The 14,638-nt window shown below is 42.3% G+C and overlaps 1 protein-coding gene across 1 annotated transcript; it reads left to right on the forward strand.

Moving 5' to 3' along the window:
* Positions 1 to 467: 467 nt before the first annotated feature.
* Positions 468 to 14,384, forward strand: CCDC77 (coiled-coil domain containing 77; the record flags this gene model as incomplete). Its single annotated transcript, XM_082492599.1, has 11 exons — positions 468 to 514; positions 1,926 to 2,142; positions 3,417 to 3,559; positions 6,053 to 6,149; positions 7,462 to 7,528; positions 8,299 to 8,393; positions 9,707 to 9,855; positions 10,208 to 10,445; positions 11,234 to 11,359; positions 11,445 to 11,597; positions 13,405 to 14,384. The coding sequence occupies 11 exons, from the start codon at positions 468 to 470 to the stop codon at positions 13,549 to 13,551; spliced, it is 1,479 nt and encodes a 492-aa protein (XP_082348725.1). The 3' UTR covers positions 13,552 to 14,384.
* Positions 14,385 to 14,638: the final 254 nt, after the last annotated feature.

Below are 14,638 nucleotides of genomic sequence, written 5' to 3' on the forward strand. Positions count from 1 at the left end.
CACCCCCTCAAGGACTACAACTCCCAGACGCGCCTGCGCGGTAGCCCTGTCGCCCGTGTCGCGAGCGTTGATTGGTGGAAAAGGTTAGCGCCGCATGGAAGGCTGCCTGTGATTGGAGGAGGAGGCGGCGGGCGGCAGGTTGCCTCGCCGTTTAAGTTGTGGAGGGTCGGTTGCGGCGGTTATTTTGCCGTTGGGGGCTTCTCATGGTAGAGGGCTGTGAGGTAGCAGCCGTGCGTGAGTGGTGCCGGTTCCCTCCCGTGCTGCCTCGGGAGCTTGTCTCTGGCTCGTTTGGCGGGGGGCTTTCCCCGCGGCGATGGCCGTTCCCGCCGGGGCCTGCAAGGCGCCGTAGCCCGTGCCTCCGCCGGGTACCCCTACCAGCCTCCCGGGGCCTCAGGCGGCCCTGCTGAACCTCGGCTCGAAGCGTCTGCCCCCGCCCGCGGTAAGCCCGGCCCTTCCGCAGGGGCGCCATGAGCGCGACGGACCGCTCTGTCGGGACATCCCCTCGCTCCAGAAGGTAGTATGGGTGCTGCCTCACTAGTCACCCTGCGCCGAAACTGCTGTGCGGGCTCTGGCCCCAAAACTCTTCCCTTTCTGCCCGGTAGCCAGGTGTTAAGGCACCGTTTTGTCCGCTCTTGTGCTTGCTGTGCTTCCTTATCTTTACACCTTTCCATTTCTACTGTTCTTTAGTTCAGTAATAAAATATTCAGCTTGTGCCTGTATTACCTGTTTTCTTCTGTTGCTGTTATTTATTTTTTCTAAATGTGTTAAAGCATTTCTGGTGGGAAAGGTCCTACATGAAATAAACATATTATTCCATATTTAATATTTTCCTATAGTGCCAGGAGTTAAAGAGCTTGGCACGTTTTCATGGCTATAGCACAATGGGGCTCTGATCTAAGCAGCTTTGGTGAGCAGTCCGTAACGGTCACTACTGCCTTAGCGTCACCTGCCAGATCACTTTATAATCAAAGTTCTGGCACTGGCTCCAGAATCAGATTCTGGACTTTATTTTTGCAAAGTAGATCTTTAGTAGAGAGGTTTCTTAGATTTAATTCTGTTATTCATGGCATCATTAAAAAAAAAGGTTTTGTCAGATCAACATAAATAACAAAAAGAATACTTTCCAAGAGAATTTTGAACTCTTGTGTGCAGTTCTATTTGCAAATTTGGTGCTTGTTTGAGCAGATTAAATGTTTGAATGCAGTAAGCATTGCTTAAAGTAAAAATCAGATATGTAATTACACATACATATTCTTGGTTTGATTTATGTAGTAGTGATATGCATTCCATCTAGTACCTCAACATAAGATTTGAGAACTTGGAAGCTTCTATTTCACTATCAAGGGTGGAAAAGCTATGTGGTTAAGAACGTCAAGTACACAGGAAAGGAAAGCATGTAGATTCCTAGACCTACACCTTAAATTGTGGTGTCTGGTGCATCAGGTCGCCTGAATTATTGGCTTTATTCAACAGTCTTTCTTTAGAAAGTGTTTTTCTGTCTGGGTAGCAGATAGTGATTCTCTCATAAATTATGTCTTCCTGTTTATCTTGCAGTGGCTGCTGCTGCTTCTTGCACAACAATGGACTTTTTGTCCTCTTTGTTCTCTCCTCCTTTTCTTTCCTCCTCTTCCTTTCATGTTCATTCTCCCCAAATAATCTATGAGACTTTCCTTCCATTACATTTTTTTCTCCCTTCTGCATCAGCTGGCCCCATCTCCACAGTATAGTAAGCCTGCAAGCTGTTTTACATCAAAGCTTTTGGGTGTCCTAAATGCTGTGGTGTCCTATTAATACCTGGAGCACAGACAAGCTAATCTACATTTAAAATTGAATCTGTGTTAAAACTGAAAATCTATTTTAAACTATTTTAGAAGTTTATTTTGTTGTCCAAAGCTTACATGTCATTAGAAAATGTTTCTGTCCAGGCTGGCCACCCCCCATGTCTCCTCCAGATACACTAGTTCTCAATCTCCGAGTCAGGAGGACTTTACTCCTCTCCCTTCAATCAATGAGCGTTTGGCCTTGCTCCGTCCTTCTCGGGAGCTGCTGGAGTACTACCGCAAGAAGATTGCTGACTTTGATGAGGAACATGAGGATTTGGTAAAAAGGCTGGAGAGATACAAAGAAACATATGATGAGCAGGTTAGGAAAAGAGTTTTTTGAATTATGATCCTTGCGCAAACCTCATTTTAATATTTTTCTTCAGCTGAAAATTTAGCACAGATGGTCTTAAGATTTACCAGTAATGTGGTAGAACTCAGCCTAAGAATAAATAAGTAGATACCAGGGTTTTATTGTAAAACCTAGCTGTCTGTCCTCTGTCAAATCAAAGGGAAACGTGCCTGTAGGATATTCTTCTATTTTTATCATAGTTTGGTTATATCTTCACAGTGGGTTGTTTGTTTGTTTCTGTTTTTTCTTCAATTAAAGCCTGAGTTTAGGTGTTCTGTTCTAATGTTGTCCAACTTCTTTCCCTTGTTTGTTACAGTGAAGAATGAGTGCTTTTTTGTCCAAATTTAATGAGCTTTGAGATACAGATATAATTCGTATTTACTGCAATGGAATTCATAAGCTTTGCCATAGGCTATTAAGCAGTAGTACTACACAGCAAATAAATGTGAATTTAAAAGAAACTCCAAAATGTAAGAATCTTTGCCATTTTAACAGGAAGAAATCTTATAGAATGTCTGTAACTTCAGTGCTCTGATATGTCTTACAGCATACATCTGTCTAGCAGTCATCTTTGTAATTGTGAATGACCATTTGGGAATAGAATGATCACTTCTGAAGTTGTTGAGGTGCCTTCTCAAGTACTGGTCATGAAAGCTCTCGGGAAATATGGGGCATACAAGTTACTTTCATTCAACATATGGGGAAAAAGAGGGGCGGGTTCCAAATGCTTTCTCTCCTATGGGAATGGTTTTCTGAAAGGTTTGTTAGTTTTCCACGCCAGGTAGAAAATCATTATTGAAACTTAGTAACTAGCCAGATTTCTCACTACTAAACCATACAGATATTTTAATGGTTATTCTTCAGTAATTTCTTTTAAGAGCCAGTGCTACTACAGAGGCTTTGCTAAGTTTTTGTTGACATCAGAGTCCCCAGACCTGTGCCACTCTGACTGTGAATGCAAAAGTGCAACCACCAGAAACTGAAGACCCTAGCTTAGGCTTTACCTGACTGCTGTATAGTGATAATGATTGTTAGGGCTCAGAACTCACTGTTGAAACACTTTTTAATAATTTTTCCAATACTGCCCTCATCTGGTCAAATTTTGTAGGAGAATAAAATAGTTCCTTTGACCTGGCAGTCGTTCTATACCAGCTAGTTACAGGCTCAGGGTACAAGCAGCTTGAAGTTTGTAAGTGTTGCCAAATGCTCTGTATCATTTCAAGTACCTCATTCTCTTCACCTAGCACAAATTGCAGTGCGAAGTGCGTCAGCGGGAAGAGGAGATTGCAGAGTTGCAAAAGGCTTTGAGTGATATGCAAGTCTACCTCTTCCAGGAGAGGGAACATGTTCTTCGTCTTTACTCAGAGAATGACCGGCTGAAAATCAGGTGTGCTGTCTTGGATGGTGGGCTGGGTCACTGGCAATGGCAGTTGCATGCATTATGTTCTAGTTTTGATCCAGATCTGGAGTCTTCAGAGATGCAATTATGCCACACTTCCTGGGGGGGGGGGGGAGGGGTTCAGTTCATCACACGTTGTCTCTGCTACTTCTTCCTTGCTCTCTTCCCCTGCTCCAGTGTGGGGTCCCTCCCACGGGAGACAGTCCTCCATGAACTTCTCCAATGTGAGTCCTTCCCATGGGCTGCAGTTCTTCATGAACTGCTCCAGCGTGGGTCCTTTCCACAGGGTGCAGTCTTTCAAGAACAGACTGCTCCAGCATGGGTCCTTCCCAGGGTGACAAGTCCTGCCAGCAAACCTGCTCCAGCGTGGGCTTCTCTCTCTCCATGAGTCCACAGGTCCTCACAGGAGCCTACTCCAGCGTGGGCTCTCCATGGGCTCACAGCCTCCTTTGGGCGCATCCAGTTGCTCTGGTGTGGGGTCTTCCACCAGCTGTATGTGGATATCTGCCCCAACATGTCCCTCCATGGGCTGCAGGAGGACAGCCTGCCTCACCATGGTCTTCACCATGGGCTGCAGAGGAATCTCTACTCTGGTGCCTGATGCACCTCCTCCTCATTCACTGACCTTGGTGTCTGTAGGGCTGTTTCTCTCACATGTTCTCACTCTTCTCTCTTCCAGTTGCTGCTGTGCATCACTTTTTTCCCCCCTTCTTAAATATGTTCACAGAATCACACAGAATCACAGAATTATCAGAGTTGGAAGGGACCTCTAGAGATCATCTAGTCCAACTCTCCTGCTAAAGCAGGATTGCCTAGAGCACATTACTCAGGACTGCATCCAGGCGGGTCTTGAAAATCTCCAGGGAAGGGGACTCCACAACCTCCCTGGGCAGCCTGTTCCAGTGCTCTGTCACCCTCACCGTAAAGAAGTGTTTCCGTGTATTTGAACGGAACTTCCTGTGTTCTAACTTGTGCCCATTGCCCCTCGTCCTGTCACTTGGAACCAATGAAAAGAGCCTGGATCCATCCTCCTTCAACCCACCCTTTAGATACTTGTATGCCATAATAAGGTCTCCCCTCAGCCTTCTCTTCTCCAGGCTAAAGAGTCCCAGCTCTCTCAGCCTTTCCTCATAAGGGAGGTGCTCCAAGCCCTTAATCATCTTAGTTGCCCTTCGCTGGACTCGCTCCAGCAGTTCCCTGTCCCTCTTGAACTGGGGAGCCCAAAACTGGACACAGTATTCCAGTTGTGGCCTCACCAGTGCCGAGTAGAGGGGGAGAATGACCTCCCTCGACCTACTGGCCACACTCTTCCCTATGCAGCCCAGGATTCCATTGGCCTTTTTGGCGACAAGGGCACATTGCTGGGCCATGGATAATTTACTGTCTACCACAACCCCCAGATCCTTCTCCTCCAAGCTATCTCCCAGCAGGTCAGCCCCTAACCTGTACTGGTGCCTAGCATTCTTCCTCCCCAGGTGCAGGACCTTGCACTTGGTTTTGTTGAACCTCATTAGGTTCTTCTCTGCCCAGCTCTCCAGCCTGTCCAGGTCACGCTGGATGGCAGCACAGCCCTCTGGGGTGTCAGCCACCCCACCCAGTTTGGTATCATCAGCAACATGTTACCACAGAGGTGCTACCACCATCGCTGATTGGCTTGGACTTGGCCAGCAGTGGGTCCATCTTGGAGCTGTCAGACATAGAGAAAGCTTTTGGCATTTTCTCACAGAAGCCAACCCCTGTAGTCCCCCGCTACCAAAACCTTGCCATGGAAAACCAATGTACAGACCTTGCACTTGCCTGGCAAAACTTTGGCTGTCAGCCCTAAAACCACTTAAGCTTAAAAAATACAGACCAAAGCAAATAGTTTCCCATCACTCTATGAGATCATGTTGACAGCTACTTCCTTTTAATGCCATTTAGTTGGTGAACTGGAATATAACCTGCTGTATCAGACTAGTTGCCAGTGCTAAAGGAGTTCCCAGCCTTCTTCAGAACATTTGTGGGTGATGATATCAAGTTTTCTGTTAAAGTTTTAAGAACTTAAGTCAAAATATGTGTTGGTGTGCTTTTGCACTTCTCAAGAGTGTGTCAGGAAGTCTAATACAGTCCTTGTCTAGTTTGCTTCAAGATCAATGGGCAATTACAATCTGTTGAATGAAGTATCTGAAAGGATTTTAGGTAGTTTATAACTCTGGAATGCAAATTCTTTACCACTGTGTGCTATTGCTGTATCAGCCTATGTAGTATTGTCATATTTGAAGAGAGGAATGCTCCACAATGCCAGTAGAATTGGTGGTGTCCTTATTATATGAGCAACATCAGTAATGTCTTTGGGAGTTTGTTTTTAAAGCAGTATTCTCAAAGACTGCAACAGTTTGGAAAACTTGTAAGCATTAACAAGTAAACTAGAAAAACAGTGTGTCACAATGTCTTGATTTACTTAAAAATAGCAATGTGCTGACCACTTTCTTTGAATTCCAGGGAACTGGAGGATAGAAAAAAAATTCAACATCTCCTGGCTTTAGTGGGAACAGACAAAGGAGAAGTTACATATTTTCACAAGGAGCCTCCACATAAGGCAAGTTCCCTTTTTCTGTAGAACGCTGCTTTTGATTGTAACATGAAGATCTGTACCCCAGAGGCTGACCGTAGACCAGATCTGTCCACAAGTTAAAAGTTGCTAAATGAGCCCAAAGCAGGAGGGATCTGTAGCAACATTGAGCTTTATGGCTGCTGACAGATGAGTGGGAACAAGCATGCTGGAAGTAAGTCCTCTTAACATCAGTCCCCTTCTACCTTCAAAACATACCTCCAGATCAGCCTTCTAAATGTCAGATAGAAGTCTGAAGCCATCTGGCAAACGGTCATTGAGAAGTTGGAGAGAACACCACAAAGAGAAAAAGGAAAAAATAATTGCAGAAAATAACCAGGGGTGGTGTTTGAAGATCAGCTGTCTCAAAGTGCCTGTCTCTTAGGGCCTCAGTTAAGAAGAAAGCAGTGTTGAGGCTGCTGCAGCAGTTTCTTGGGCAGGGGACTGCAGAAGGGCCATCCCCTCTAAGCAATATTGTATCGCATATTTCAGAAGTAATGTCAAATAGATTAAATAGCAGAATATATGAAGTGCAGTGCAGTTGAATCTACTTAAGAAAATCATGAATGATTCAGACGTGCAGAGACTATGATGGAATATACGTTCTATCATGGAAATAAGGTGCAGAAAATGGCTGAAATATGCTGCATTGTTTGTGGTTGCTCTGTGCTGCTCAAGCAGTTAAAAAGTCTCGCAGAAGCTTTAAAATTCCCTGATACAGGGTAGCTCTAAAATTAGGTCTGTTATATAGCATTGATCTCAAGATAAGCATTGGGGTTATAACCTGCTCCCTCATGGCCTCTTGTTTTAGGGGGGGTTCAGTTCAACAGTTGAGTTGTTTCAATAGTTTTATTGGTTAGCTTTTATCCCAGGCTTGTTCCATAGCTTTGGTGAATGTGCTGATAAATCAAGCTTCATGTTTCTCTGTCTTGCTAAGGCAAGGAGGAGTATGTAAGAAGGAAATAACATAATCTTCATCTTCACATTCCCTCTTCTCCTCTCTGTCCCCAAAATGCTCCTTTTCCTGCTGAGGGTGCTGATTTTCATCCTAATGAAGCCAGCAAAGGCAGAATTACTTTCCAGTTGTTTTGGTGGGAAAAAAAAAATGGTAAAAATCAGCCATGATAAAGGAAACTTTTCAACACGGACATTACTCTTATGAATGTCTTCCTTCTCTTGTGGTAGAAGTAAGGTAATGCAGTTCTTTTGGATATCTCATTTTACTCTTTAAGATTTGTTCTTGACCATTGCAACTTTGAAGTGAGATGTTCAGCTGAGATATTTAATCTTGTTTCTATAGGTTACTGTTCTGCAAAGGCCAGCTAAATCCAGAGATCCACATGAACGAAATGATACTTCTAGAACAGGTACCACATCAAGCTGATCTAACAGCAGCTCAGCTATTGATACTTGTTTCTCTGTGTGTTTGCGTCCAGTATACCAAAATATTTCCTTACTGTGAATACTGTATGTCTCCATCGAGTTCCTTAAACGTAGCCATGGGTATGTACATATATGTGCAGTACTCTTGGCTTCCCTTCAAAATCTTTAAAATAACTTGAGCTGGTTCTCATGTCCATCATCTGCCCACTTAAGGAAGAGGCTGGTATGACTGTGGAGTGGCTGTTCTGGGACTATACGGTTACCACCAATTGGACACGCACCCTTAGCCACAGCCATTCCAAGGTTTGTGTTCTGCCTGCCTTTAGTGTACACGGTAGTGTGAATCTGTATGCTTACTCACTTTCTCTTTTGAAAGAACTGCCTTTTCCAAATTGACTGAAATTAGCTAACAAGCTCAAAACTCATTTAAGGCTTGATGCTTGTGTGCCTGTGTCATCTGCCTATTCATCATTTATTTAAGAAAAGTTAAGATTGTTTTCTATACATGTCAAAAAGATCAGTAGGTTGCCTAAATATTGTGGTGTGATAGTGTGGGATAAAGTTATGCAATCACCATAAGTTCTGAAACTCTCTTTATCCAGCTAGTCCTTCTGGAAGTCCTTGTGACTGTAGCACTAGCAAGCTTTTTGCTGTTCCTGTGGGCCAGCCAACACATACAATATTTCATTCTTTGAAAGGTACTGCAGGTAGATTGGAAAGCCCTTTTCTAACTTCCGTTACGTTTCTGCAATAGGCACCAAGGGGAGCACTTCAAAACCAGCAGCAAAAGGAGAGAAACCAGAAAGTCCTGAGAGGTATCAGAGAGACAATCAAACACTCCTACTTCAGGTAAAAACCTTTGCGAACTGATGGACATAGTTCCTGGCTGTCCAGGAAATTATGATAGACGAATATGCTGTCTGCTTACATAAGATGTAGACATACCTATTTTGTCAGTCCCCACATCTTACTATGGATTCCCACTTTCTGTGAGTTTACTTAGCTGTCTCTTTGTGATGAATGTAGGCTTAGATTTAAGAACTTGGGTCTGATTCTGAAAGGTTCACATAAGCAGATGTTCCAGTAATGTCAGCTGGAATGTGTTAGCATCAATTAGACATTCTATATTTATGGGTATCTCCCATAATTTGATTTTGGCTATAAATTTACATTAAACCCACAGAAGATCTCCAGAGTTGGGTATTTTGTGGAAGTCTGAGAAAAGTAATGTGTCTGAGACAGAATTAGGCAGCCCTGATAAGATGCACTAGTGCAATGAAATGTTCCCTTTGCTAGACTTCAGTGAAAGATAGGGTGTAGGTAGCATGACAGAATGAAAGATAAAATGTACAGCATCATGAGTTGGGGAAGATGCCAGAAGCTGTATGGAAAGCAAGAGGAAGGATGAGTCAAGAAAAGAAAATTAAAGAGCAAACTTGTACAGTGTACAGATTTTTTTTTTATTTTATTTTTATTTTTTTTGTTCAAGGCCAATGGTGACTGATCTAGTGGCCAGTTAGCTGTCTAAAAACATTTATTCTGGAGCAAAAGCATCATACGAAATTGTCATAAAAAGAAGCTTTCTAATACACACTAAGTTTTTTTTCAGATAGTTTCTTACACATAAGCCAGATGCACATTTTTCAATTACTTGTTCCAGTTTGTCTCCCTGACTATGTGCTCTGGATCAAGATTCTTTGCATCCCTCTCCTTTGCTTATTGTCTTGTTTACATTTAGTGATTCATTCTGGTTGAGTAATTTCTTTTGTTCAAGATATGTGGACTTGCTGCTTTCCTAGTATTTAGGTATTTTTGTATCACCATTTCACTGGAAGGTGGTAGCATAGGGACAGAAGTGTATATGCATATTCCACTGGATTTGTCACATCCTCTGTGCAATGTAAATCTTTCCAATATCTTCTATCTATTGTTGCTGTTTATAATATACCTCTCTTGCCTATAGCGTTTTTTTCTTCAAATATTCTAGTTGTCTGAAATACTTAGCATTAAAACAAAAATAAAAATTTGAGAAATTAGAAGTCTCAGAGGTATCATCAAGTGGAGCCTTTCATCTGAATCTTGGAATTTAAAAGAGACTTGCAAGGACAAGAGCAGAGCTGCTGTGAGGTCTTACTCAGTAATGTCTTTGTATGCCTATTCAGGTGGAGGCCCTGCAAGCTCAGATAGAAGAACAGACACGATTATCCAAGGAACAGTTTGAGGCACTACTAGAGGACAGGAGGATTCACATGGAGGAAGCTCAGGTCCAGCATCAGAGGGACCAGGACAAGATCAAAACTATAACAGATAAGTGAGTGCGAGAGAGTGACTGTGATGTAGTCATGAGATGAGAAGAGAAGGGAACAACAGAAATATTTTGGCTTTCAGTATGTTGCTTTCTGCAGCAGGCAGAAAAGCAAGTTATGCAGCCATCTGTTTGGCAGTGTGTGTGGAAGGAAAATAATGGAGTAATCTACATATTAAAAATCCTATTTCACATTGGAAGAATATCACTTCTTTCATCAGATGAGAAGAGCTAAACTCATTAGGAAAGCACCTATCTTTTTCTTCGGTGCTTCTTTCAACTTGAAATGATGACTGAGGAAATTAAGGGAGGAGCTAGGAAGGAAGTTAATTAACTCTACTGGGATCCCTTTCTACAGACTCCATAAGACCCAAAATCTCTTATATGAGAGTACCCGTGACTTTCTCCAGCTCAAGTTTGATGCCCGAGCTAATGAGAAAGCATGGATGGCAGAGAAGGACAGTCTGTTGAGGAAACTTGACAAAGATTATCAGCTTATCAGCAAGGAGCCAGGAAGAGAGAAGAAGCAGAGAGATACCAAGAAGATGCTTCGAGCAGATGATGGGTCTTCAAAACTCCACAGCAGAGAAATAAAGGTAATTTTTTTTGTTCTAGGTAGAGGCTCTTCAACAGTTTTTGACTAGAATAAGTCTTTTCAATTGATGTCCCCCAGCTCTTCTACAGTAGTCAGGATTTTTCTTCCACTTCTAGTGAGAAGCTGGGAGATATGAAGTGGGTAAACAGGCAATAAGGAATTGGAAAGTAAACAGGCAATAGGGAATTATTTTCATCGATCACTGAATGCAGATGCTTCTGAAATGTAGTACTGGGCAAGCAGCTGTGAAAAGGGGAATTGCAGCATAAGTTGAATATTATTTTTAAGGGGAAGAGGCTCTTTAACTGATGCTGAGCAGTTATGCAGAACTGATAACCTAATTAAAAGGTTTTGGTAATGGAAGCGGTGTTAGAATATTGTCCTTACCTACTTACTTCACAGAATCACAGAATAGTCAGGGTTGGAAGGGACCTCTGGAGATCATCTAGTCCAACCCCCCTGCCAGAGCAGGGTCACCTACAACAGGTTGCACAGGACAGCGTCCAGGAGGGTTTTGAACGTCTCCAGAGTGGGAGACTCCACAACCTTTCTGGGCAGCCTGTTCCAGTGCTCCACTACCCTCAAAGTGAAGAAGTTCCTCCTCATGTTAAGATGGAACTTCCTATGTTCAAGCTTGTGCCCATTACCCCTTCATCAGGTGTAGCTCCGGTTGTTAATTTTTATTTGCCCATCATATTGTCAATCTATCACACTTTCTTTTCCAGAGCAGGGGAAATTTTGTGAGCACTGGCTTTTGAGTTGATTCTTTCTGTTCGTCCTATGTCCTAGTCACTGCAAGAACAGCTAATGCAGGAACAGCGCCTATCAAACATGTATAGAGAGCAGTGTGTCACCCTGGAAGATGAGCTGGCTAGGATTCGTGAGGAGGGAGATGTTGGCAGAGAACTCTTTAAGGTAATTAGCCTGTAGTCATCTGCTAGCTATGTGATGATCTTGCGGCCTTTATTTTGTATACCCTAATGAGTTGTCATCTCCATAGGAACGCTCGGAAAAGATGGGGAAGCGCCTGAAGCTGATGACTCAGCGATATGAGGCCTTGGAAAAACGTCGTAATATGGAAGTGGAAGGCTTCAAGAATGACATTAAACAGCTTCGGCAGAAGCTGAAAGATGTAGAGAACCAGCTTTTTAAGGTAATAGCTAAGCATTTCTGAGGCAGACTATTATGGGTTTCCCCTATAGAGGTGTATTTTCAGTATTTAAATGCAATATTTCCCTAGAGTTAAGGAAATAATTTCTTAAGTGCTCCTTTAAATATTAATATTTGATGAAACTTACTCTCTTATGTATTTTATGAAGCCAAAAAGATTTGCCTTTGTTAATCAGTGAGGCATCAAGCTTGCCAGGAGCTGTCCTGATTATATATTAGCTGAGTATTTTTGTTGCAACTCTGAAAAGTTCTTATCTGATGCCTGTAGCCCACTTAGCTGTCTAATAATTGCAAGGCAGTAGTTTGTTTCAGAAGTATATCCTGCAAAGAAAACAATGATTGGTTTTCTTCCTGTGGGCCATAGTGTTTGGTTTTGTTCCAGTAAGAGGCAGATCATTGACTACTAGATATTGTGAATATTTTATTTATTCCCTTGTTAATATCTCATTTGTAACTCTGCAAAAATCACTGCAGAAACAATGGCTGGAAGCTGATGCTGTGTACTTTGTAGTAGCTCCCAGATGTGTAGATGAACATCAGAACAGCTTAGAAAGGAAGCCACAGCCTCGATGTTGCTTGGAGTTTAGGATGAGGTATTTATCTAAGATATGCTTGAGAGGATGAATCTAGGCATAGCTTTTGTCCAGCTGACTCTCAGGAGTCTGGCAGTGCCACCGATTCACTTGTTTTCTATACTTTTGGTGCATAGTTCAGTTTACTTAGACTAGTGTATTTGTCTTCACTAAAGGCTTTGATTATTTTTTTTTTTTTTTTGGGGGGTGGGGGAGTGGGGTGAGCTTTTAAACTTTATTCTTGAAGGACTAAGCAGCATATGTGAATGGGGAAAAATTGCAGATGATACCTTTACTACAGACCTGTATGTTTTGTGACTGGGTGTGCTCTTAATTGTATTCTTAATTTATTAACACTTTTAACCACAAGAGGGCAGAGGAACAAAATACTTGCTAGAAGTCTCCAGAGTGATCTTTAAATCCTTTGCATCGCTTTTAGTCATCTGTAGTCGTTTTGACTTCATTTCCTGATTTGCATATTAAAATCTTTGACTAAGAATTCCATGATGACAATAAGACACCCTAAAGGGTCAAGAGAAGAGATGGCCTTGAGAGCAGCTTCCAAGACAGTGCTGCTCTGCCACTGAAGGTGACTGGGCAGGCATGTTACCCAGTTCCAGGGTGACAGGAAAAGGCGGCTGTGGCTAGCTTACCATCAGGAATTCTGATTATCCAGCGGCCTTTGCTCAGCTCAGCATGGGCCATATGGCATGGCCTGAGACCAGGTGCTGTGCTTGAACTGCTCTTGAATTGTATGCGGTTCAGAAAGCAGCAAGTTGGCCACAGCAGTTAAACCACCGCTAGTTCTAGTACCAGAAGATGACAAAATGTCATCATATCAGATGAGGTACTTAGAACTAGATAAAAGTTAGTTAATAAATATTTTAACTTGCCTCTTTTTGTGGGTCTCTACATAATACAGGAATTAGGAAGGAGTCAACAGGCTATGGGTAAACCTGATTGTATTCTATCTAGATTTCTTCCTCGCCAGTAATATAACACCATGATGCATGAAAGCTTTGTTCTTTATTTTTGGTTCTGGATTACCTTTCTAGTGGTGATATGCATTAGCCTAGCAATATGAGCTTAAGCATCCTCTTTGCTAGCTACAAAGGGTCTCCTCTAGAGTTTTCTTCTTCATATCCTCATCATAATACTCTCTAAATCTTATTCTGTATAGCTTTGTTTTTCTCAATCTGTTTTTCTTTTCCTTTTTAGTTGACTCTGAATATTGGACCAGACCAAGATCTTGCAATTCTACACGAAGTCCGCCAAGGAAACAGACTAACACGTAAAATTCAAGGAGAACTAAAAAACTTAAAAGCAAAAATCTATGGCTTAGAGAATGAACTACGGGTCTGCTGAAGCTGAGGTATTAGCTGGCCTACTAGTTTTAGGAGTGGGACATTGCTAGCCTGGAATAGTCGTATGTGAGAGCAGCTCATGCCTGTGTGTTTCCTGGCATTCAGTGACAGAAGACTTGAGGAAATATGCAGTTAATGTCATAACACTGTACATGAGCCATTCCTAATGTGCCAGATCATATTGCTGTTTCAGCTGAGAGATGGCACCTGATAGGACTGACATAGAAAGTACATGATGACCGATATATCAGGGATATGTTTATGACTTCATCTTACCTTCATATCTGTGGTAGGTGTCAGTGTGTACTGACCTTCAGCTTTATTTGGAGCATGTTATAAACCACATATGATTTTAATGAAATTAATAATCATGGAAGGATGTAGTTCAAGATCTGAACTGCTTGACTGACCTTTTCGTATGTGAGAAGCAGCTTTTAAAATGGTTTAAATGGTTACTGTTTTGGTGCTTAGGCACTTCAGGATGTAACTGGAAATTTTGAAAAAGACTGCGTGCAGAAAGTACATACTAAAGTGTATTACATCTCACTCTCCCCTTGACAGTATAACTGTTTTAAAATGGCTTCCCTTTACTTAGGTCTAACGTAATTGAGACAAACTGACTGATTTAATGTGGTGGAAAAAGATAACCTGTTACAGAACTCATCTGCAAGAACCAGCAACGTCTATTCTTGTTTTGAATGTTTGGGGAGGAGGGAAATACAACACTATAGAGAATCACCTTCTCGTCCCCTTCCTCCCAGTTTGTCTTGACACACAGAGGAAGCCTGTAATAAAAGGCATCTAGTATCTTGCTTAACCACTATATCTTTGTAGCTTTAAACAATATCATGGTCATGTACCAACAAATCATGGTCAACTTTTGCTGCAGTCAGTTGTTGCTACTGAACTGTAACTGAAATTGGGGTGGAAGAGCGGGTGCCTAGTTGCTACATGATAAATATAACTCTAGCTATATGATGACTGTTTTTGTACCAGACATCAGGACATCGCGATTCTAGAAAACAGATGAAATCATGAAAAGTGTTACAACATGGCTTCAGCCCAGTTTATAATTGCAGGTATTCATG

Source organism: Vanellus vanellus (genome assembly GCF_965231255.1).
Source record: "Vanellus vanellus genome assembly, chromosome: 1".
Taxonomy (NCBI): Eukaryota; Metazoa; Chordata; class Aves; order Charadriiformes; family Charadriidae; genus Vanellus; species Vanellus vanellus.